The sequence below is a fragment of the Aquarana catesbeiana genome, linkage group LG05, assembly GCF_042186555.1.
Source record: "Aquarana catesbeiana isolate 2022-GZ linkage group LG05, ASM4218655v1, whole genome shotgun sequence".
In the NCBI taxonomy this organism is placed as follows: domain Eukaryota; kingdom Metazoa; phylum Chordata; class Amphibia; order Anura; family Ranidae; genus Aquarana; species Aquarana catesbeiana.
This window is the reverse complement of record NC_133328.1, coordinates 494,186,682-494,199,601: the sequence shown is the minus strand read 5'-3', so window position 1 is coordinate 494,199,601 and position 12,920 is coordinate 494,186,682. Positions and strand designations below refer to the sequence as shown.

General features: G+C 42.9%; 1 protein-coding gene across 1 annotated transcript in view; it reads right to left on the bottom strand.

Moving 5' to 3' along the window:
* Positions 1-5,136: 5,136 nt before the first annotated feature.
* LOC141145139 (meprin A subunit beta-like) overlaps positions 5,137-12,920 on the bottom strand; it is an 89,794-nt gene continuing 82,010 nt past the window's right edge. The window contains exons 13-14 of the mRNA XM_073631523.1: positions 9,241-9,376; positions 5,137-5,337 (exon numbers count right to left, since the gene is read on the bottom strand). Coding sequence (XP_073487624.1) covers positions 5,202-5,337; positions 9,241-9,376 — 272 coding nt within the window. The 3' untranslated portion in view covers positions 5,137-5,201. The remainder of the gene's footprint in view (positions 5,338-9,240; positions 9,377-12,920) is intronic.

Sequence of the window (12,920 nt, the reverse complement as noted above, 5' to 3'; positions counted from 1 at the left end):
TCCCCCAAGGCTCTGTCCTGGGACAAATTATTTTTAATTTATTCATGAATAATATATAAAAATCTCAATCTCAATGTCTGCTGACGATACAAAAATAAGCAGGGCAACAACCTCACAGCAGGATATAGAAGACCTGAATAAAATAATGAGGTGCACAACCACATGACAAATGAGGTTTAATGTTGAAAAAAGTAAATTATGCACTTGTGGGGTAAAAATAGATACGTAAATTACTTGTTTGAGGGAGAACCTCTGGGTGAATCCAGGATGGAGAAGGATCTAGGGGTCCTAGCAGAAGACAGACTGAACAATAGCATGCAATGTCAAGCTGCAGCAAGCTGCAGCAAGCTGAATGTTAGCATGCATTAAAAAGGGAATTTACTCCAGAGATAAAACAATAACCCTGCCACTGTTTAAAACTCTGGTTCAGCCACATCTGGAGTATTCTGTCCAGTTCTGGTCACCATTCCTGTGCTAAAACTGGAGAGAGTCCAGAGAAGGGCGACAAAGTTATTAATGGAACTAGAGGGCCTCAAGTATGAGGAACGACTACAAGCACTAAACTTATTCTTCCTGGGGAAGAGACGTTTGAGAGGAGATATGATAGCGATATACAAACATCTCAATGGTGATCCCAGCGTAGAAAGAAAACTATTCAGTCTCAGGGAGTGTAAGAAGACATGGGGCCACACAATGAGATTGGAGAAGTGGTTTAACCTTAAGCTGCATGGGGGTGGGGGTTCACTGTTAGGGTGGCAAGGATGTGGAACTCCCTTGCACAATCGGTGGTGTTAGCAGGAAGTAATGATAGTTTTAAAAGACTCTTGGACATGCATCTTAGTGAACACAATATACAGGCATATGGGAAGTGGTGTAGTGGTTAGCACTTTTGCCTAGCAGAAAAAAGGTTCACTGGTTAGAATCCCAACCATGACACTAACTGCCTGGAGTTTGCATGTTCTCCCTGTGCCTGTGTGGGTTTCCTCCGGGTACTCCAGTTTCCTCCCACACTCCAAAGGCATGCTGGTAGGTTAATTGGCTCCTGTCTAAATTGACCCTAGTATGTGTATGTATGTGTATGAGCTAGGGACCTTAGATTGTAAGCTCCTTGAGGGCAGGGACTGATGTGAATGTACAATGTATATGTAAAGTTCTGCATAAATTAACGGCGCTGTATAAGTACCTGAAATAATATCGACATGAACATACACACAAACCCACACTGGATGAACTAGTGTCTTTATTCAATCACTTGACCTCCAGAAGGTTTTATCCCCTTCATGACCAGGGCATTTCTTGCTATTCAGCACTGTGCTACTTTAACTGGTAATTGCGCGGTCATGCAAGAGTGTACCTAAATTAAATTTGTATATTTTTTTCACACAAGTATAGCTTTCTTTTGGTGGTATTGGATCACCACTGGGTTTTTTATTTTTGGTATATAAATGAAAAAAAAGATCAATCATTATGGGTAAAAAATGAATTGTTTACTTTCTGCTATAAAACATATCTGAAAAAAAATTCTTTATTAATTTAGGCCAAAATGTATTCTGCTACATGTCTTTGGTAAAAAGAAAAAATCCCAATAAGTGTATATTGATTGGTTTGCAAGTTATAGCGTCTACAAACCAACTGCTCCCACAGTTGATTTCTTCACACCAAGCTGCTTGCCTATTGCAGATTCAGTCTTCCCAGCCTGGTGCAGGTCTACAATTTTGTTTCTGGTGTCCTTCGACAGCTCCTTGGTCTTCACCATAGTGGAGTTTGGAGTGTGACTGTTTGAGGTTGTGGACAGGTGTCTTTTATACTGATAACAAGTTCAAACAGGTGCCATTAATACAGGTAATGAGTGAAGCACAAAGGAGCCTCTTAAAGAAGAAGATACAGGTCTGTGAGAGCCAGAAATCTTGCTTGTTTGTAGGTGACCAAATACTTATTTTCCACCATAATTTGCAAATAAATTCTTTCAAAAATCAGACATGTGATTGTCTGGATTTGTTTCCACATTTTGTCTCTCATAGTTGAGGTATACCTATGATTACAATTACAGGCCTCTCTCATCTTTTTAAGTGGGAGAACTTACACAATTGGTGGCTGACTAAATACTTTTTTGCCCCACTGTATATGTGAATTTTTTTTATTTTTAATACCACTAATGACAGGGATCAGTGACTTATAATGGGACTGTGATAGTGCAGTGGGCAATCTGACACTAGCTGATGCTGGGGGGAACTGACTAACTGCCACTGACATCACCAGTGACACAAATACAGTGATAATATTATACAGTGTCACTGTACTAATGACACTGGCTGGAAAGGTGTTAACATCTAGGGCGATGAAGGGGTTAAATGTGTGCCTAACTATGTGTAAGTGTGCTGCATTTACTAAAAGATCTTAAAGTTTCTCATCCCTGCATTGCAGGGATGAGAAACAGAGAGATTGTTTTCTCCGTACAGAGCTCTGTGTGATTGTCAACACAGAGCTCTGGACTGTGATTGTACACAGACAATCAGCACATCCTGGCTGACAATCATTGGCAGGGACTTGCTGACAGGTTCCTGCTGTGTATAATCACAGTGGGTGCTGGCTGGGGTGCGCGCACCCTAAACCCAAAAGTAGGCAGTGGCATAGGGGTACGTCGCTTTGCGCCGCAGTACATTGCATGGGTCTTTCCTACAGCTCTATGGTCTGAACAGGCTATGTACAGCACAGTGATGATGTCAACACTGTTATATCATATCTGGGTTTTGTAATAGCATTTGGTACACACAAAGTAGATTTATATCTGGTGTGAATGTTGAGGAATATATTTAAATGAAAGTTTTTGTGCCTGAAATTCAGCTTTAAATTCTCAGTGCCCAGCACAAGCAATATTGTAAGCAATATTCAATAGGTAATGCTAAAACATGCCTTTTGAATTGCCTTCTCACACTGATCAGCTTTTCTTCTGTTTTTGCCTTACAAAAAGAGGAAGAAAAATGCACGACCATTAAATCCTATGGAACTCTTCTCACCAGTCGGTTGTGGGTCAGTTGCGTTTTTAAAAGTCCTGCATGCTGCATTTTTTGGTGCGTTAAAAAAACACACCAAAGATGCAACCCCCCCCCCCCCCCGCTGAGTTGAATAGAAAACACATAAAAAAAACAACAAAACTCCATTAAAAACACACGTGTGTTGCGTTTTTGGTGTGTTTTTTGAGTCAGATGTCACTTTTTCACAGGTGAAGGCTGATGTCAGGCAAACAAAAAACACACTGGAAAATGCATATGGTTTTTTCTGCATTTTTGCCATGGAGTGGTGTGAAAGCAGCCGAAGATTATAAAACAGAAACAGCTGTGCCTAATTAAACTGGTAAGTGGATCTAAAAAAATGCCTCCTGAGGACATCTGTTTGGGATGAAACATGTTGGGCATTACTGCATGTAACGTCACTTCTAGTTGTGGCTTCCGGGTCTATAGAACCCACGCCTGCTTCAAAGATAGCAGTGTGAAGCGGTAATGATTAAGCGCACTTGGAGTGTGTGAAATGCATCTACCAGCTTTCTGTCAACACTTTGGGATGTTCTGAATAAAAGAATTTTGATGGAGTACAGAGTGCGGCCATTTCTTCTTTTGGCGGCACTTCCTATACAGGAATAAGCTTTTATCTCTTAGTGCCAGGAATGCGTGGCACTGGATTATGTGTCCTGGGTGGAGGCACTGCCAAATTTATTATCAAACCTACTCTTCCAAAGGTTCTAGTTCTCTTATTTACAAGTGCAATATTCTGTTTGAGATACCTGTTGAGTAGGGATGAGCTTCCAGTTCGAGTCGAACCCATGTTTAACATTTATGTTCCCTTGTAGGTGCGTTGATGAAATTAATAATCTTTCTTCAGCTTTGGTGTGTCAGAGAGTGTGGTACTGGGAACAGGGGGCCTGAACAGCTGCTCTTCCTGTATGTAAACACTATATTTGTTTATTTTACAGTATCTAGATTTCATCTGATAATATTATGTGGCATTGAGCTGCTGTTAAAGTGGGAGTAAACTCCCATGTATGATTTTTACCTATAGGCAAGCCTATAATAAGGCTTACGTACAGGTACAGTGAATATCTCCTACACCTTTAGGAGATATTTCGTTTAGATGCAGCCAGAGACGTCACCAGCATATGTGCACTGAAGGAACGGCATACCCATGCCGTCCCTTCAGAGTTGTACCGCAAACAGCAACTCCCATCCGCATGCGCGGGAGTGACGTCATTGCTGGCTCGGCCAATCAGATAGCTGAAGCCTGTGAACCCAGAAAGAAGACCGGGTGAAGATGGAAGTGCCTTCAACTGTGACAGAATGCTGTTGGAGGGCTTTGTTTTCAGGCAAGTCTGAAAACAGGTGTGTTTTGGATGCGGTTTACTATGGTTTACTACTACTGTTTTAAGTTGCCCATACATTATACAGTTTTGTTGTTCAATTTCCTTTAGATTTACCTTCAACTGTGTAGAATGTAAAAATTTAAAAACAAAATATTTTATTACAAAAATATGTACAAATTTATAGACAAATGATCATGCCTAAAAAGGTCACTATAGTAACTCTCTCAAAACTGGACTATTGTTATCAAAAGAAAAATATATGGAGATGGCCTTTAGTTCAGGCTACCAGGAAGATATTTTAATAGTCAGTCCTTATGCAACAGGTTTGTGGATTTAGCAAAACTAAAAGAAAGTGAAATGAACAAAGTATATTACAAATGCAATCAAATTTACCTATGTACTGAAATAATGAACCATGGTAGTGTAGTATTTATTAAAACATAACTTCAGCCAAAATCTTTTTTTTTTTTTTCAGTTGAGGACAAAGTGGGTTAGAAGAAGAACCTCTGTCATGATTTATTGTTGTCTGTATAGTTGTTAAAGAGATCTCCCCTCTCAACATCTTCTAGTGACACAGAGGTTCCAATCCTATAGCACGTTCCAAAAAAAAAGTGTTTTTATGATTTATTAGTGGCTTTGTTGGACAGATGTATCTCCATTTCCTGTCCCAGTGACAACACAGGAAATGAGGGGACATTTCTCCAAAGGTGGCACAGTCAGCAGTAAAAATCTGAGAGAGGTGCTAACTCTATTCTATAGAAAACAAAACAAACAAGCAAACATTTGTGTTTGGAATTCCACTTTAAATGTTATTTATTTTAATATAACAGCCCACATTCATTGGATGTCATACATTCACAAGAGTAAGTATAAAAAGAGAGAGTAATGCACATAAGGAAGACATGGTCCACACAGTGCCTTTGTTCCGGATCTCCTTTTCACATCTGTCACCCACATACCACCGGTCTCCAGATGTTTTACACCTGTAAAAAGTGTTATTATATATTAATCTGTGATATACCCAGATATGCATATTCAGTATAGAAAGTAATGCAAACAAGGTCTAAATACTGGTATTTTGCAAGGAGCACGTGAAATAGTTTAAGGTGGAACTTGGATTTAAAGGAGAATTTTTTCCAAATAATCCAAAAGTGTCAATACCACTCCAGAGTGTATACTGTATTGTAACATTAAGCAAATAAAGCTGTAATGAAATATTACATGACAGTGGGCCATTTGTATTTCTTTCAGTAGCATAAACAATATATTCTGCCCTATGCACCCCAATACAAAAAGCACCATGCCCTCTGATACATGCACCACATACCCCTAATGCCATAATACTAACCTAAGAGCTCCCATATAGCTCAAGAGGCCAGAGGGGGACCCTCAGCAGTCTTCATTCACCTGGGGCTCCGAGTCCTCACTGATGGGAAGCTCTGCCAATTTGCTCCACATCTCTTTCCTCCTAACTTCACTGCATCTTCCTGCAGAGCCAGGTGCTGGAAGCCAGTGCACTCCAGGCCTGGTACACACTGCCAATTTGCAGAGTTAAAGGGGGAGAGGAGGCTGCTACTATACTGCAGCCACAGAGGTAGAGAATGAAGACCTTAGGTAGCTGCCAAGTTAGTCAGGGTGAAAGAAGCAAAAAGTCAATTTAGTTCAACCACTAGAAAAAAAAAAAAAAACAATTTACAGAATCCTTTACCCACAGTTGATCCAGAGGAAGGCAAAAAAGCCCTACAGGCATGGGGCAATTTGCTCCAACAAATTCCTTTTAGATTCCCCCAGGAGGCAACCAGATATTCCCTGGATGAACAATCTCTGGTGTTATTACCTATAAATGTTATATTTTGTGTGATTAGGAATGCATCCAGCTAACAATCTACTGAGCTGCCCTGAACTAGTTTTTAGGGAGTCTATTCCACAGCTCTTACTGTAAATAAGCCTTTCTGTGCCCCTTTATGTCTTTTTTTTAATAACATTAAATGATATATTTATTACCACCCTAGAGAAGGAATTACCTTGGAATTACCTTGAATGCCATAATTGCTTTATGTGAGATTAATTCTATTTTTTATAGTAAATACCATGGTTTTTAATTATGGTCATTTTCCTTGTATGTTATATACAGTATAATAAATTGTGAAAGTGGACATGGGAGGTGATCTATTTATATACTTTTTTAAAAAATATATATGTTTAACCCCTTCCCGCCCTATAGCCGAAAGACGGCTACAGTGCAGGCTTAATTTGCTGGGATGGATGTCCACCTGTGATCGTGCTGTCTGTGTGCCTCCTGCGGACTCAGCCAATCACAGCAGCCATTTACCACATGATCAGCTGTGTCCAATGACAGCTGATTGCGGAAGTAAACACAAGCCGGTTATCGGCTTTTCTTTTCTCACGCTGACAGCATGAGGAGAGAAAAAGAGAGCTGATAACCGGCTTGTGCTAAAGGGACATGGGCACTGATAATCAGGGCACCGATTATCAGTGCCCTGATTATCAGTGCAGTCCCAATAGTGGCCACCAGTGCTGCCAATCAGTGGTCAACAGTGTTGCCAGTCAGTGCCCATCAGTGCTGCCAATCAGTGCCTATCAGTGCCTCCTCATCAGTGTCACCTATCGGTAGTGCCCATCAGTGCCACCTATCAGTGCCGCCTATCAGAGCCACCTATCAGAGCCCATCAGTGTCACCTACCAGTGCCAATTAGTGCTGACTATCAGTGCCCATCAGTGGTGTCTATCAGTGTAGCCTCATCAGTGCCACCCGTCAGTGCCACCTATCAGTGCCGCCTGACCAGTGCCATCTATCAGTGCAGCCTCATCAGTGCACATCAGTAAAGGGAGAAAAATTACCTGTTTGCTAAATTTTATAACAAACTATGAAAAAAAATATATATATATTTTTTTTAGGAAAATATAAACTCAGTGATGATTAAATATCACCAAAGGAAAGCTCTATTTGTGTGTAAAAAAAGTACAAAATGTCATTTGGGTACAGTGTTGCATGACTGCGCAATTGTCATTCAAAATGCATCAGTGCTGAAAGCTGAAAATTGGCCTGGTCAGGAAGGGGGTAAAAGTGCCGGTAGGAAAGTGAGGAATGTATACTATATAGTTTATGTGATATTTACATCTTTGTGTTTTGGGCTTGTAGCGTCCTACGTTTGGGGTTCTTTTGTATTGCATTTGATATTGGCAGATTCTGAATCCCTTACTTCGGATTTCAGATTCAAATTACACAAAGGCTGTGCTTTATTATTTTTTTCTCCCAATGCAGGTATAGGTGTCAGTCGAAGACAGAAGGCAATGTAATTCCCATGTGTCTGATACAGCATCTTGATTTAGCAGTGTCAGCTTAGTAGTGTATTTCATGCGACAGGTTCACATTACCCTTTATACATCAAACAACCGTTGCATTATGTAGAGCAGCCTCGTAGGAGCCGCCGTGAATAGGGGTCTGCACAGCCAGGCACACCGAATTTCTACAGGCTCGCTTGAGACTGGAAACTTTTTTTTTTTTTTTTTTTATTAGGTGTTAATAAACTTGAATGGGAATAGGGGATTATGGGATGCCCACTTGACTGGAACAAAGTCTCTTCAGGGACACTCAAATATATTCACTCTCTGTATACACTCCTCTTCCTCCAGTACATCACTTGCTTGCAGAAACAACTCAGACCCAGACAGAACACAGTTTGATGAATCTGGCAAGGCACTCAGCCAGATCAAGCAAAAGCCCTTTACAGGCAGGTGTGTAGAGAAAAAGTCCAGTGTCCGGCTACATTCCTGTAACTACTGATCCCAACACCAAACTACTGATCCCAGCACCACCTCTTCAGGCACTGCCAGCCCAACTGGCTACAGCTGCCCCTTTCACTAGCCCTCCTGGCTACTTCCTACAGTCCTCTCAGACTGCCACACTCACCAGCCAAGCAGCTGTTTTCTCCCTGGAGATCTCCCAGATGTGCTAGCTGGCTCCTGCTGTCCTCACTCTTGCTCCCTTGCCTCTGGACAGGACAGACTAGGGGGCTACCCTCAAGGGCCACCGACAGCCTCCTCAACACTCTATCTCCAGCTTCCACCCAAACTCTGCGCTGCCGGTGCTGGCCTGACTGAGTATTCAAGAGGGGTCCACCCCCTATCAGCCCACTTGTTGGGGACCGGCCAGGGCCCTCCTCAACACTCCAGGCAGCTCCTCCCAACCTCCTTTCCATTCCTCCGGAAGCCACTCCAAGGTTCCAGCAAGCAAGGGGAGGCACCAGAGGTGCTGCCCAATGAGTCATCATGCCTCCCTAGATCACTCACCCCGACCCAGATTAAACACAGACTTGGCTCCCAGCCAAGCCTAAATTTACCTACACTACAAAAAGAAATCTAAGTACAACCTAACACTCTACACTAGAGGGTGCTACAATTATTTGCAGTCACCTGGCTGTAAATGGTCACCCTATCTGCACTCTGTTCCCCAAAGCCTTCTGGGTTTACAAGCACAGCTTACCTCTTGGTGGCTCTCACAGCTCCCTGCCTGGCCTGAACTCACAGCAAGGACAAGGGAGCTGCTGATGCAGGTGCAGCGTGGGATGGGGCAACACGTGGTAAGCTGTAGTCAACACATAATGTGTTCCTGGTATTTATCACCCCTTTAAGATCCTCCCACTATCAGTGCAATTTGGCCACACCCACCATTTGATGTGGTTTAGCGAGGGGGGAAGCGTGGTTGAGTTCCTGCACCTATTCTCTAAGAAAAAAAGCCCTGCATAAATGCATATAGTCTTACGGATACAACTAGCCCTTTGAGGGCAATTATAAAGCTGATGTGATGTGGCCCACAATGAAATTGAGTTTGACACCACTCCACTAAGGCAAGACATTTTTACCTGCATACTGGCTGCTGATTTTCCACAACACAGATTCCATCATTCAAACAGTTATTTTGTGCGCACAGGACTGGCACTTTGGGTGGTGGTGATGTAGGTGGCGGCAATGGTTGTGTCTGTCTTAATTGGGAAATATCTGTAGAAATAGAAGAAGAAGAGAAAATGATTTCCTTTCTCTGCTGAGGCGCTGATAAGCCTGTATAACTAATACACAAAGACAATGAAAGAAGCCAAAGTACATTACATTTGGTTATATTTCAAAAACAATTTATTAGAGGCACTAGACCCTATCCCAATACACCTCAAATAATGCGTATAAAAAAGGAAAAAGAAAACAAAAAATGTGTAGCTGCCCCTTTAAGTGTAGGTAATACATCTAGACGTAGGCCATATATATATATATATATATATATATATATATATATATATATATATATATATAATTTGTAGAGATCAGAGGGGTAAAAAGCTGTCTCAAATAGTTCAGTAAAGTAAAAATGGCTTTATTCAGCAAAACAAACAGAAGAAACGACAGGCTTGTCTAATAACACAGGTGCAGATGTAGGAAAAGTTCAATCTCTTTAGCCAACAGGTTGATATATAGATAAAGTACACGGCTCTAGCCAGAGCTACAGTCTCTGATATGGTTTTGCTCACCCCAGCAGGTACACAATCCAGCAAAGGATCCTTTCACACAGCATGCTGCTGTGTCTCTCTCTCCTACTCAAACAGCTCCCCTCTGACATTTTCAGCCCAGCTGGCAATAATCAGGTCTGAAGGGAAAGTACCTGCCCTCTTCAATTAACCCCTTCTTAACCCTGCCCCAGGCTGAATCTCTACATATACCCCCCCCTCCTGTTCCAAGCCAGGGGTCTGGACACCACAAACTACGTGGCAATAGACCCAAGAAAGGGCATCCGCATTCTGATGAACCTTTCCTGGTCTATGTACCACTACAAACGTGAAGTCTTGTAGGGCCAGAAACCACCAGGTTCTTATCCTTATTTTGGGCCATCCACGTAAGGGGGGCATGGTCTGACACTAGCTTGAACGGCCGGCCCAACAGGTAGTAACGGAGTGTCTCCAATGCCCATTTGATTGCCAGGCACCCTCCTTCCACAATGGAATAATTCCTCTCAGCAGGTGAGAGTTTCCGGATCAATTACACTACGGTGTGCTCATCTCCCCCAAGTATCTGGGACAGAACTGCTCCTAGACCCAGCTTTGATGCATCGGTTTATACCAGGAACTCTTTTTGGAAGTCGGGAGCTACTAGTACTGGTTCCTGGCACAAAGCTTGCTTCAGCCGGCAGAATGCTGCTTAGGCTTCAGTAGTCCACTGAACAACAGTTGCATTCCTTTCTTTAGTGAGATTAGTTAGTGGCACTGTCAAGCTGGCAAAGTTGGGGACAAACCTCCTATAGTAGCCCACAATGCCGAGGAAGGAACGCGCTTGTTTCTTTGTGAGGGGACAGGGCCATTTTTGGATGGCCTCGACCTTGTTTAGTTGGGGTTTAATCACACCCTTGCCTACAATATAACCCAGGTAGCGGCCCTCCTCCAACCCAATTTTGCTCTTTTCTGGGTTCACTGTGAACTCTGCTCTTCGGAGTGCATCTAAGACCAACTGGACTTTTGGCAGGTGGCTCTCCCAGTCATGACTAAAGATGAAGATGTCATAAAGGTAGGCTCCTTAGAAATCCTTATGGGGTCTCAGAACGAAATCCATGGCCCACTGGAAGGGGGCTGGGGCCCCATGCAAACCAAAGGGCATTCTGGCGTACTGCCATAAGCCCTCTGTAGTGGCAAACACAGTTTTTTCCTTGGCCTCTAGGGATAGTGGAATCTACCAACATCCCTTGGTCAAGTCCAGGGTGGTAATGTACCGGGCCAGTCCTAATCTCTCGATTAATTCATCTACGTGGGGCATGGGATACACGTCTGGCTTGGAGACTTCATTTAACTTGCAGAAGTCATTGCAGAACCGTCAGGTTTGAGTTGGCTTGGGTACAAGGACTGTAGGGCTGGACCAGCTACTTGAATTCTCCTCAATGATCCCAAGGTCCAACATACTCTTAGGCTTGGCCGAGACGACCTTCCGGCGAGCTTCGGGTATGCGGTAGGGTTTGAGGTTTACCCAAATGCCAGGGTCTGTGATGACATTCTATACAATTACCGAGGTTAGGCCCGGTAGGTTTGAAAAAGTGTCTCGATTCCTCTGCAAAAACTTCCAGGACTCCTTTTTTTATAAAGGGGAGAGAGCCTCTACAATCCCTACCTTCTTAATCTGAGCGTCAGGATCTTCCGGCACCTTCAGACTGACTGTCAAAACCTTTCTATCTTTCCACGGTTTGATCAGGTTGACATTGTAAATCTGGTAGGGTTTACGTTTGGTGGGCTGATGGACTTTATAGTTGATATTCCCCACCCTCCCAACTACCTCAAAGGGTCCTTGCCACTTAGCGAGAAACATACTCTCCACCGAAGACACTAACACCAGCACCCGATCCCCAGGTTTAAACTCTCTGTAGGTTGTATACACGACTTTGGGCGTTTTGGGCAGCCTGCAAATGTTTCCCGTACAATGGGCATAACTTTTGTTATTCGGTCCTGCATTTGAGAGATTTGTTCTACCACACTCTGATACGGGAAAGCTTCTTGTTCCCACATCTCTTTCATTATGTCCAATAGTCCACGGGGGTGTCACCCATAAACCAACTCAAAGGGGGAGAATCCCGCGGAGGCCTGGGGTACCTCTCTTATGGCAAACAACAAGGGTGGCAACAAGCAATCCCAATCCCGACCATCCTCCTCCACTGCTTTTTTTAGCATTCCCTTTAAGGTTTTGTTGAACCGCTCCACTAACCTGTCAGTTTGTGGGTTATACACTGAAGTCTGCAAGAGTTTAATCTTAAACAGTTTACAGAGTTCTTTCATCACTTTTGACATGAACGGGGTACCTTGGTCTGTTCTCATGAACATCTGAAACAACTCCCATGCAATGACCTTGGATGAGCAATTTCTTAAAGGGACCGCTTCGGGTTCCCGGGTTGCATAGTCAAGGACAACTAAAATGTATTGGTGGCCCCTAGATGGCTTGGGTAAGGGGTCCACCAAGTCCATGGCTATGCGATCAAAGGAAACCTCAATAATTGGAAGTGGTACCAACAAACTGCAGAAATGAGGGGTTGGAGCGATTCTTTGACAGGTGGGGCAGGACTCACAGTAGTCCTTAATTACCCGATATACCCCGGGGCAAAAAAAAAAAACGCTGTAAAACCCGTTCCCGAGTTTTAGCCGCTGCAAGGTGACCCCCTTTCCAGGTTCTGAGATAAAAACCTAACAGCAAGGGAGATAACTTGCACATAGACCTCCCACATGCTTACATTCACAGGGCTGTTAGATCATGAAGAATACCATGCCCTTCAGCATTGACTGGTGTTTTGAGAAGGGAACCCATTGATTTTAGGGCTGTTACTGATTCAAATTTTCGTGTTCGATTAATCGTTTTTTTTTTTTTTTTTAATCGATTACTCGACTAATTTTGATTAATTATAACGCACATACAGATCCAACTAATTTTAGCTGATCTCCTTGCATTGCAGCGCTGCATTAGTCAGTGGTAAATGTGGTGTACACTATATACAATGACCCGACACTAGTTAGTTTCCACAATCCAT